This window comes from Hippocampus comes, unplaced genomic scaffold, assembly GCF_001891065.2.
Source record: "Hippocampus comes isolate QL1 unplaced genomic scaffold, H_comes_QL1_v1.1 scaffold130, whole genome shotgun sequence".
NCBI classification, from domain to species: domain Eukaryota; kingdom Metazoa; phylum Chordata; class Actinopteri; order Syngnathiformes; family Syngnathidae; genus Hippocampus; species Hippocampus comes.
Window position 1 is genome coordinate 748,208 of NW_017842057.1, and position 12,873 is coordinate 761,080.

Genomic DNA, 12,873 nt, shown 5'->3' on the forward strand with positions numbered 1-12,873 from the left:
TTGTCTTTGTGTGCCCTGCGATTGGCGAGATATTCAGGGGGTACCCCGCCTACTGCCCGAAGACAGACTTCGGCTCGCCCGAGACAATCCTCAATATGACAAACGGTTCGGATAATGGATGGATGGCTGAATATGTCGGGTAAGTAAGACAAGTCGAAACAACAGCTGCAGTTCTGCAACATCATTTGTTCAAGGACAAATGGCGTAACTTTTGTAATTCATGTTTATGTTTTATAGCAAAGCTTCTTAACATTTAAAAGGTGGCCTGACTATCTGGAATTAACATTGTAGATATCAACAACGACTTGTCGTAATTACATTTTAAATAGTTGAAATGTTAATTCAGATATGTTCTTGTGACTAATCTTTAAATTCAGTTTTGTGTATTCAAAACAGTTACATATTTCGCCTCGGACAAATTACATTTTTTTTTTCATTCATGTGTATAGAATTACTTACTACAGACAATTCAGAGTTTTGCTGTTGGAAGCTTTATTTGATACACCTTGTTGGATTCCAGTAATTGAAATGAATGTGTTTGCCCTCTGAGTCACACACAAAATATTTAATATGATGAAGTTTTCTTGAAATGTTTTAATTCCTTAAGCAAGGAATTGGACAGTTTCACATTTTACATCAACAGAAATACAGTTTTTCACCCCAATTGGCAAATCTGTGACCCACTTAATGTGGTACTTGAGGGAAAGACGAACACCAAAATGTACAGAGACATCCTAAAAACCAGCGCTAGAGTATTCCCGACCTCAGACTCTGCATCTTCCAGCAGTGCCAACGCTATGACAGCTCCAGGAGCGTGACTCGAGGTTTCCCGTGATGTGAGGAGGAAAAGAGGCGATGTTGTGCTGGGACAAAGCATCGAGCAAGGAAGAGACATCAACCTGTCCTCCTGTCTGTTATCATAGGGAACGTTAGAGCAATCCTCAATTCGATGGAAGAGCTAGTTGAAGAGAGTTCTGGGAGGCGTGGTGGTTTCCATTCACAGTGTCATAGCTGATGGAGTGAGGCATGTACTGTTTTAAAATGGGGAAATTCATTCATTCATTTTCCGATCCTCAAAAGGGTCGCGGGGGTGTGGGAGCCTATGCCAGCTGTCTTCGGGCAGTAGGCGGGGTACACCGTGAACCGGTTGCTCGCCAATCGCAGGGCACACAGAGACGAACAACCATCCGTGCTCACACTTACACCCAGGGACACTTTACTGTTCAATCAACCTGCCATGCATGTTTTTGGAATGTGGGAGGAAACCGGAGTACCCGGAGAAAACCCACGTAGGCACGGGGAGAACATGCAAACTCCACACAGGGAGGCCAGAGCCGGGATCGAACCCACGACCTCTGCACTGTGAGGGCGATACGCTACCCACTTGACTACCGGGCCACCGAAAATGGGGGAAATTATGTACCGGTAATTTAATTTTGGAATAAAGCTTTAACATAACATTTGGAAAAAGTGAAGTGCTGTGAATACTTCCTGGATGCATTGTATACGTAAAACAATTTGGAGCACAGCATAGTGTTCTCAGTGCTTTGCACTAAGAAAGTTCTTCCAGGGGTGTGATTAGTGTCTACTTTGGCAATGTAATCCTGTAAAGAACATACTACTGTAGTACCTCAAAATTCTTTGCACTTTATTCACATTTTTTGCATTGGTGACTCTACTGAAACATATAAACACAAAACAGTATCTTAGAATGAAAATACAGCATATTAAGACCATTTTATATGGGGGAAGGGTGAATATGCAAAAGTTCTGGTTTACACCTTAAATGCAAAAATAGCTGGAGACAACGGCAAAACAGAAATTCAAAAGCTGCAAAAACCCTCTGAGGCATTCATACAAAGAAATGTAAATTGCAGTTGACGTACAAATAAACATTTGAAACACCCAGTAATATATTTATATTTCTAAGTCAACATAGCTATATTTACATTCAGTCTCAGTTAAAATTGTTCCATGTGTCTTCTACATCACAGAGTTGTCGTCGGGGTAGAGGCAGTGGTGGGAACATTCACAGGGTGCAGGCTGAGATCCATGGATGGCGTTTCCTCTGGCATAGGAGGACTCTTCTTCTGAGCCTCTAGCTTCTCGATGAGTTGGCTGTGTAGCTCCTTCACAGGATCGCTGCTCTATAATTATCAAACATTGACACACCAAATGTTAGTCAATGCAATGGGTATGGTTTTGTGTCTCTATTCAGAATTATATTAACACAGAACCAAATAACACAGATGATGAACAAGCACGTTTCAGTGAAACAGAGTTGAGTTGAACACAGGAATGATGGTCAGGTAGATGTTTGATAATCGGGTTTTTTGACGGTTCCTCAGGTAAGAAGATGGCAAAGAAGAAGTAGTCATGCCTTCCCGCCGGTGGCTACCACCATGGCAACTGATGTGTTACGCTAGCGATCGCTAATTTAGCATGCTGGTTCCTTACGTCACAAGAATTTACAATACTCAAAAGACAATAACCGACCAGGAGTCTATTGTATCTTTGGCAACAATATGACACAGGACCGAAGTTAATGTCGTTTGAACTGAAAAGAAAAACGTTTCTGTCGTTCCAAGCAGAAGTTTCGAACGCAAGAGGAAGTGAGTCTGTTGGGAAATTCACTATGACGGCCAAACACCACTCAGAGTATGTCTGTCTGTCTTCGGTGAGGCTGAGTGCACTCCTTTCCTATTCATTTCCAAATGCAGGCTGGGTTTAGAAACCAGTCAGATTTGTTTTATTCACCTCATAATCCATTTTTGACTGCTGCAACATATTACGAAGCGACGCATAGTCCCAAAACAATACAGTAGTTGCTAAAGAGATGCCGCTCTCTGTCCAGTCGACTGTCGAAATGCGGTTAAGCTAGTCACTGTCCAAATATTCCCGCCTCAAGAGGTGCAGCAGTGATCGCACAGCCCTTTTCTCATCTTTCCATTGTTTGCATGAATGTGTGTGACTTGGTTCTGGGTGTTTGGTGTTATTGTTTTAACATTGAAGCTATCTCTAAAATGTTTACAGGTAGGGTTTTATAATTTAGTTGTACACACTGGTAGTTTGTTACTATGCCCCAAACATCAAACTATTTTTGAAGGTCAGGCCCCGAACGGAGCTTTTTCTGCTGTCTAATGACCCCCCCCACACCACAACTCTTTCAGTGTGGCAGCTGCTCCCCAACAGATGGTAGATTTTACTCAACCAAAGTGCATAAGCGAGATCAGAAACACGACACCATTCTCATCAACGGGTTTTTTCAGCATACTTTTACTTGCATTTTATATTTTCTTGGGATCCATACTGAGGGCTAGTTTAGAGCAAAATATAAAAAATAGAGTACCTGTGTGAAATACGTGCTGATGTGTGGAAATAAAGAACAACCGACCTTTCTGGGGGGATGATGTGACCTTCAGCGAATTGAAACTATGTTTATAAACTGGAGCATTATTTGTTCATAATCATTTTCTCAAACAGTTTGAATAAAACAATATTTTATTTCTATTCTAGTTGATTTCTCTTGGTGTCACCTTTGCCTCCTTTGTCTGCTTTCCCTACATGTTTGTCTTGTATGCGAACCTCTGTCTCAATTTTGCACGTGTACAATATGAGTTTGTGAAGTGCTTTCTAACTGCAGGTTTTAAAAAATACTATACAAAGAAAATCTTACTACTTGCTTGCAATCGTGTTTGAATGTTTTCCTTATGTGGCAAATAAAATGCATTAAAAATGTTTTCTTTTGATTGGATTAATTTTCTACTGAATTTATGTTTATTCACTCAACTCCATTCTTCTGGATTTTGATTCTTCACAATAACGTTGAAAGATTAAGAAATATTGCTGACACAGTGAACATAGTACATACATTTTATTGATTCAGGGTTTGGACTATAGAATTCAGTTACAATTAATTGTAGTGTCCTGGGGCAAAGGGGGGCGGGCGCAATTGAAAGTACATCAATGTAAAGGGTGAACAGCTCGGGTGGGAGCACCCATCCCTGCAGCGAGCCAGTAGAGGTGCGTCTTATGTCGGAGAATTTGTTATTAATGTACACACCCAGTGAACTGTGGGTAAGAAAATCCAAGAGCCACAGGATAAGATGGTTGTCCAGATGGAAGGAGGAGGATAATTTATTTGCCAGGATGTGAGGCTGGGGTGGGGTATTGAATCATGAGGCGAAGTCAGCAAACAGGAGTCGGGCTGAGGTATTAGGGCAGTCCAAATGTTCACGGAGGGTGTCTTTTTGGCATCATTGATACCTCTGCTTGTGAGATATGCAAACTGCACAGGGTCCATCTGTGAATTTGTTCGACCCATAATGTAATGTTTCATCCTCCTCTCCATTGACTTCATGACATGTGAGTTCAAAGCCACGGGTTTCAGGTCGATGAGACATTTGAGGATGCAGATAATCGTGGAGTGTTTCCACAGCTGGGGGGTTGTCCCAGTAACAAAAGACCTCAGGAACAGGATCTTACAAATACCCCCTGGTTATTCGGCGCAGTACCTTAGAGCACAACAGCTAATGTTATCTGGTCCTGTAGAGCTGGTCTCTTTGCTTCTCCTGAGGACTCTCGCCACGTCCTCTTTGTGATCTTGAGGGCAGAGTCCCTGGGCTGGAGTGTTTTTTTTGACGTCTTCATGCTGTATGACATTGTCCGTTTCAAATCTGGTGAGGTCATTTGAGAGAGATGTGTGGCTTCTACCATCCATCTGAATGATGTTTGCCAAGGCATAGTGGTGGCAAGAGCTTGGCGAGGCCATGAAGAACGACTTCCGGATGGCTTCAAGGAAATTCTGGTCCATCATCCGGCGTCTCATGAGGAGGAAGCAGTGTACAATTAACACTGTGTGTGTACAGTGGAAATGGGGCGCCGCTGACCTCGACTCGGGACGTTATGAGTAGGTGGGGAGAATGCTTTGAAGACCTCCTCAATTAATTCTCAATTCAGACAAGCTTTCCATTGAGGAAACAGAGCCTGGAGACTCTGAGGTGGACTCTTCAATTGCTGGGGCTGAAGTAACTGAGGTGGTCCAAAAGCTCCTCAGTGGCGAAGTCCCAGGGTGGATGAGATCAACCCCAGAGTTTCTAAAGGCTCGAGATGTTGTGGGGCTGTCCTGGTTGACACGCCTCTAAAACATCGCATGGACATCGGAAACAGTGCCTCTGCAATGGCAGACTGGTGTGTTCCAATTACAGAAGAATCACAGTCTTCAGCCTCTAAGATCTATTCAGGGTCCCAGCGAGGAGAGTCCGTTGGGAGGTCGAATCTCAGAATCAGGAGGAGCAATGTGGTTTTCGTCCCAGTCATGGAACAGTGGACCAGCTCGATATCCTCAGCAGGGTCCTCGAAAGGGCATGGGAGTTTGTCCAGCCAGTCTGCATTTTTTTTTTTGTGGACTTGAAGAAGGCATTCAACTGTTTCCTGTCCCTGGGGGAGCTCTGTGTGGGGTGCTTCAGGGGAATGGCGTACCAAGCCCCCTGATACGGGCTGTTCGGTCCCTGTACCACCAATGTCAGAGTTTGGGCTGCATTGCCGGCAGTAAGTCGAAATCGTTTCCAGTGAGTTTTGGACTCCCGCCCCAAGGCTGCCTTTTGTTCATAACCTTTATGGACAGAATTTCTCGGCGCAGCCAAGGCGGTGAGAAGGTTTTCCCTTCTTCGGCATCCCAATACCGCATCTCTGCTTTTTACAGATGACAGGGTCCTGACAGCTTCTTCAAGCCAACTCTCACTGGAGCAGTTCGCAACCAAGTGTTATGCGATGAAAATCAGCAACTCCAAATCTAAAACAATGGTCCTCAGTCGGAAAAGGGTGGAGTGCCTTCTCTAGGTCGGGGACGAGATCCTGTCCCAAGTGGAGGAGTTTAAGTTTCTTGGGGGTAGAGTAGAATGTAGCGTGAGATCGACAGGTGGATTGGTGCAGCGTCTATTGTGATGCGAACTCTGTATCAGGCTACCGTGGTGAAGAAGGAGCTGAGCCGAAAGGCGAAGCTCTCAATTTACCGGTCGATCTGCATTCCTACTCTCCCCGATGGTCATGAGCTTTGGTCGTGACCGAAAGAACAAGCTCGCCCTTAGAGATAGGCTGAGAAGGTCAGTCATCCGGGAGGGATTCAGAGTCTAGCCGCGACTTCTCCACATTGAGAGGAGCCAGATGAGGTGGCTTGGGCACAGGAGGCCCCAGGGATGACCCAGGCTGGAGAGGCTATGTCTCCCGGCGGGCCTGGGAACGCATTGGGATCCCTCTGGAAGAGTTGGAAGATGTGGCTGCGGAGAGGGGAAGTGTGGGCTTCCCCGCTAAAGCTGTGGCCTCTGCGACATGATCCCGGATAAGCGGTAGAAAATGGTATGGTATGGTATGGTATTACAAATGTATTGAAATTGATACTTAGCCAATAAAGATGATTCTTATTCTAATTCTGATGCTTTTAGAATGTTCGAAGAAACCCAAATACCTGGAGAAAACCCACGCAGGCACGGGAAGAACATACAAACTCCACACAGGATGGCCAGGGCCGGATTCGAACCCACGACCTTTCCACTGTGAGGTGTACAGTGAAACTCCTCGACAACGAAATCATGTTTGCAGCAAGAAATATTTCACAACAGGGGGTTTTTCACTGTAGCAAATTTGATCTCAGATGTAAACACACACAAACGCACACACACAAACGTATGTGTACACGCACACACAAACGTATGTGTACTCTTTATTTTTATTCCAATAGTGCATAAGTATGAGCATACACTTATTTGACACTTGATATAGTCAGTGTAGAAAGAAAAAAAGGGAAATAAGTTGCGAAATTTACGATCAGCATTCACTTTCACTTACATCAATTTCTTGGATAATGTCTTTTATTTTGCTTCCTCCATCTTTCATTTGGATCACTTTTACCCTCTTCCAGCATCAGAACTCTTCTTGTTCTGCTTGACATCCAAAGGTCAGTTTTGTAGCCATTTTAGCAATGCAATGTTCTTGCTTCGTCTGAAACTAACAATAACAAATACTTCCTGGACTACTGCCCATGTGTAAACCAGTGTGGTGATTGCTGTTGCCGTTTCCGAATGAAGCTGTAGAGGTCGCTGTTGGATTAGACTTCGTTGTAGTGAATCTCGTCGCGAGGCAACAGAGATCAGCTGACTATCGATTGCTAAGTCGCGCTTCACTCAAGTGGTGTCGCCACAAGAGCAGAGAAAAAGATTTTGTATAACGCGACAGGGTTTTTTTTTTCGTTGTATGGGGGGCAGGAGAGTGGGAATGATGTTAATGCATGAAGAGGTTTTCACACTAGGGGGTATTTTCGCCCATGTAGGTTTCGTTGTAGAGGTGTTTCACTGTATGGTAAAATATAATAATAATAATAATAATAATAATAAAAACTTTACATTTAGAAATCCAAGCCAATGGCAGAGACAAACAACACAGCCAGCTTTCTTAACCGGCTAGATTGATCGTGAGTGAAATGTGTGTCAGTAGGCACTTTGTTTTGTTCTCTGATTGTACACTAGGTGGCATTATTGGTATAAAAATACTGTTGAGATGAAATAGCCTGTGAAGAAAAAACAGTGTTTGGCTAAACTCCAGCCTTGTTATTTTGCCTCCCGACACCACATGCTTAACCCAATTTGTAAAATACCAAAATAGCACCCGTTAGTGAGACTGCGCCCAACAATACGGTGCGCCGAATGGTTGTGAAAATACGGTAGTCAGTGTAGAAAGAAAAAAAGGGAAAGAAATTGCGAAATTTACGATCAGCATTCACTTTCACTTACATCAATTTCTTGGATAATGTCTTTTATTTTGCTTCCTCCATCTTTCATTTTGATCACTTTTATCCTCTCTTCCAGCGTCAGAGCTCTTCTTGTCTTAGCTGCTTGACATCCAAAGGTCCGTTTTATAGCCATTTTAGCAATGCAACGTTCTTGCTGCGTCTGAAACTAACAATAAAAAATACTTCCTGGACTACTGCGCATGTGTAAACCAGTGTGGTGGTTGCTGTTGCCGTTTCCGGACAACGCAATAGAGGTCGCTGTTGGGTTAACAAAGCAGTGGAGGTCGCTGTTGGATTAGACTTCATTTTAGTGAATCTTGTCTTGAGTCAAGAGCAGAGAAAATGATTTCGTATAACGCAACAGGGTGGGGGGGTTTCGTTGTATGGGGGGCAGGAAAGTGGGAATGGTGTTAATGCATGAAGATTTTTTCACACTAGGGGGTATTTTCGCCCATGTAGGTTTCATTGTAGAGGAGTTTCACTGTATGTTCTAACCAGCTGTGCCACCCACACAAACACTGCTAATTTATATAATCATGAATAATGTACCACAGTGCACACAACATGATACTAGAAACCTTTTAAAAGCTAAAACCAACCATCTTATTAGTACAGTTTCAAATTCATCTTTTGATCTGAAAGCCTGTCTTCACTATACAACAAAAACAAAGGAATTTACCTTGCCGTTTCAATATTTTTGGAGGGGACTCCAATACATTTAAAATGGACAAAATCATGACAAGAACAAACAATTTTGTGGATTTGTAGCTTGTCTCCACAGATGAAAAATTGGTGCTTCATTCTCGGGAGTCAAGCTCAAACGGGCTCCCATATAACTCATACCCAGGCTGAAATTATGAACAAATTGACTGAGAATGTAAACCCAACCTGTTTTGGAGGTTCCAGAGTTTTCATCAATGTTTCCATATAAGAAGGCAACACCTTGTGGTGCAAGTGCAGCAGCATCCGTAGAGTATGTCTGTGGACATTCTCTTTACTGTAAAATACAAGCATTAAAGAATCACGGCTCAAGAAATGTCTGTTCATTTCAGAGCTGCCAGAACAGTTTTACAAGGTTATATTTGCTAGTGTTCAATGGGAAATTGATCTGCTCAAGACAGGACAACATTCCATTATCGGGTAAGAACAACAAACCTGGAAAAAGTAGTCAATAGGAAGCCATCAAAAACAACTGAACAAAAGTCTTCTCCTCCAAACTCATCAGAAAGCAGCGTGAGGTGTCCAGTAAGCAGGTGCAGGAAAATGTCACCAAAAGCCATGTCATTATAGGTCTCCACTGAAGGGAAAGAAGACATAGAAATGTTAGATTTTACTTCAATTCAAAAAGTGCAGTTGATATTAAATATTCACCTGTTCAAATTCCATTTTTTTGTGACAAATAAGACAAAGTTATATTATTTGAAAACATTTTCTACTATGAATATGGCCCACAACCTGTAAAACTCAGTTCAAGTTGATCTAGGGTGCTTTAAATGGTGGCAGGTATGTGCTGTTTCCAATTTACCAGGAGTTTGAATATGACGGTTTATTCTGATCAGAACACCCCCAGTTCTAAGAGGGTGTGCACACTTGTGAACCACATTATCTCAGTTTTTTATTTTTATTACTAATATATATATATATATATATATGTTTTTCTCAATTGGAGTATACAAGTTATAGGCCACAATAATCTTGGAAAAAAATTGGAATTGATGAATTTTGGTCTCATTTTTATATCAACCTGGCATTTTAATAGAGATCTCTAGACTTCTGACTGTACATCAATGGAAGCATACACAGTAGCATAGCTAACTGCATTTCACAATTGTGGCGGTTAATTGCTGTTGGTTGGCTGTGCATCTTCGCAGCCACGCCCAGCAACCTCCCTTGTGTCTTATCACGTGGGTTACTCTTTGATCAGTGTCTCATCACGTGGTTTCCTGGATCAGTGTCTCGACCATGAGTAGCCAAACGTTTTGGACCGAAGATCGACTTTTCGATCAATCAACCTCCTGCGATCGACCCGTTACCGCGCACGCACATGCACACGCACGTCATGATAAGTAACAGCCTGACACGGAGGCATGTGACGCACTTTTGCAGCCTGTTAACTATCGTAGCTCACACATACCATTTTAAAGTGCTTCCCTCAGCCCTCTTGATTCCTGTTCTTTGCCCGTGCGCTTGGTAAATTGTACACGAAACAAACTCTGAATGAGAGTAATGATGATGATAAAAGATATAGCGCAACAGCTCTGATCACAAGGTGCAATTGCAGACTGCTGCGGGCTAACAACTTCCGGTGACACAGGTCACGCACCATCGTAGGTTCAAGACTTACCTGTTTTATTTTATTTTATTTTTTTCATACTTTTTGTGAAAATGAGACTGATAGGATGATTAGGGTGCAGTGTACATTAACACAAAAAAATATTTTACTAACATGCACTAAGACACACAAATGGTTGGTTGTTTTTTTTTCTCCTTGACACTCCTTGCGATTGACTTGGGACCAGTCCGCGATCTACCGTTCGAACGCGATCGGCGTAATGGGCACTCCTGGTCTAGACACTGTTATGTTTACTATAAGTGTTCGTGTGTGTGCACGCGCACTCGTGTTTGTGCAAGCGTGTGTGTGGCTGGGGGGGGGGGTATGAGAGAGAGAGAGAGAGAGAGAGAGAGAGAGAGAGAGAGAGAGAGAGAAAGGGGGGGGGGGGGAGATTGGGCTTGTCTGGAAAAAGGAGCATGCGCGCCGCGGGATAGCTGGCCAGCAACTCGCTGGAGGCTAATGGAGGCATAAAGGCAATGCTGATAAATGTTAATTACTCTATAAGGTTTTATAATTAAAGATTTAAGTAAATATGTGTAATGCCGAAGTCTTTGTCTCAAATATGTAAAGTATAAATACTATTTACATATTTTAAACATGCTGGTACCCACAAACCCTTCTACACAAATTCCTACAGGGGCGGGGCAAACCCCGCTTCGCAGATTTTCGTCTTCGCGGGGGGTTCTGGTCCTCATTTGCCACGATAAGTGAGGGATCACTGTACTTCGAAAAAAGATGGTGGATTCTCACCTAAGGCAGGTAGCAACCTTTGTAAGGCATTCTTGTTTCTCAGCTTGGCGATGTGTAGAATGTAATAGAGACCCATTTCACAGGCCACTCTGTTCTCCTGCAGGTATCTGAGGCAAATCCAAACAAAAATGTGACCAAGGCCCACATTTTAAAACAAACAATTCAGTCAAGTTGGCTAGGGTACATACGTTAGCATTCATACAGCGAGACAGAACATTTGCCCTCTTACAACAAAATTAACAATCTTGATTATTGTAAGAGATAAAATGAGTCAAAGCTGGATTCAAAACAGAATGTTAACAATGATGAAAATGGAAATACTGTGCATATATACACACGCACATATTATATATATATATATATCGTCTCTCGGGTGGTGTCCATCCCTCATTCCGCTCGGGTCCTCTACCAGAGGCCAGGAAGCTTGAGGGTTCTGCGCAGTATCCTTGCTGTTCCCAGCACTGCACATTTCTGGACTGAGATGTCCGATGTTGTTCCCGGGATCTGTTGCAACCACTCATGTAGTTTGGGGGTCACTGCCCCGAGTGCTCCGACCACCACAGGCACGACTGTCACCTTTACCTTCCAGGCTCTCTCCAGCTCCTCTCTGAGCCCTTGGTATTTCTCGAGTTTCTCGTGTTCCTTCTTTCTGATGTTTCCATCACTTGGGACCGCTACATCCACTACAACGGCTTTCCTCTGCCCTTTATCTATGATCACGATATCTGGTTGGTTCACCATAACCATCTTGTCAGTCTGGATCTGGAAGTCCCACAGGATCTTCGCTCTGTCATTCTCCACCACCTTCGGAGGTGTTTCCCATTTTGACCTTGGGGTTTCCAGTCCATACTCTGCACAGATGTTTCGGTAGACTATGCCAGCCACCTGGTTATGGCGTTCCATGTAGGCTTTCCCTGCCAGCATCTTACACCCTGCAGTTATGTGTTGGATCGTCTCAGGTGCCTCTTTGCACAACCTACACCTTGGGTCTTGTCTGGTGTGGTATATCTGGGCCTCAATGGCTCTGGTGCTCAGGGCCTGCTCCTGAGCAGCCAGGATGAGTGCCTCTGTGCTGTCCTTCAGGCCAGCCTTCTCTAGCCACTGATAGGACTTCTTGAGATCAGCCACTTCAGTTATGGTCCGGTGGTACATCCCGTGTAGGGGCTTGTCCTCCCCTGATGGTCCCTCTTCCAGCACCTCATCCTCTGTTCCCCATTGTCTGAGGCATTCTCTGAGTACGTCATCCATTGGAGCCTTCTCCTTGATGTATTCATGGAGCTTGGATGTTTCATCCTGGACAGTGGCTCTCACACTCACTAGTCCCCGGCCTCCTTCCTTTCGGCTTGCATACAGTCTCAGGGGGCTGGATTTGGGATGGAACCCTCCATGCATGGTTAGGAGCTTTCGGGTCTTAACGTCCGTGGTCTGAATCTCTTCCTTTGGCCACCTTATTATTCCTGCAGGGTATCTGATCACTGGTAGGGCATAGCTGTTTATTGCCCGGGTCTTATTCTTGCCGTTGAGCTGGCTTCTTAGGACTTGCCTCACTCGCTGGAGGTATTTGGCCGTAGCCGCTTTCCTTGTTGTCAGTTCGAGGTTGCCATTGGCTTGTGGTATACCGAGGTACTTGTAGCTGTCCTCAATGTCTGCTATTGGTCCTTCAGGGAGTGAGACCCCTTCAGTGCGGACTACCTTTCCTCTCTTAGTCACATCCGACTACATTTCGCAAGCCCGAATGGCATCCCGATGTCGCTGCTGTAGATCCTGGTTGTGTGGATCAGGGAGTCTATGTCCCTTTCGCTCTTAGCATACAACTTTATGTCATCCATGTAGAGAAGGTGACTGATCGTAGCTCCATTTCTGAGGAGGTATCCATAGCCTGTCTTGGTGATTACTTGGCTGAGGGGGTTCAGTCCTATGCAGAACAGCAGTGGGGAGAGTGCATCACCTTGGTATATGCCACATTTGATGGACACTTGGGTAAGTGGCTTGCCATTGGCTTCAA

The 12,873-nt window shown here is 44.0% G+C and overlaps 1 protein-coding gene across 1 annotated transcript in view; it reads right to left on the minus strand.

Moving 5' to 3' along the window:
• Positions 1 to 1,627: 1,627 nt before the first annotated feature.
• Positions 1,628 to 12,873, minus strand: part of nelfb (negative elongation factor complex member B) — a 31,316-nt gene continuing 20,070 nt past the window's right edge. The window contains exons 10-13 of the mRNA XM_019860995.1: positions 10,869 to 10,975; positions 8,942 to 9,083; positions 8,675 to 8,783; positions 1,628 to 2,147 (exon numbers count right to left, since the gene is read on the minus strand). Coding sequence (XP_019716554.1) covers positions 1,989 to 2,147; positions 8,675 to 8,783; positions 8,942 to 9,083; positions 10,869 to 10,975 — 517 coding nt within the window. The 3' untranslated portion in view covers positions 1,628 to 1,988. The remainder of the gene's footprint in view (positions 2,148 to 8,674; positions 8,784 to 8,941; positions 9,084 to 10,868; positions 10,976 to 12,873) is intronic.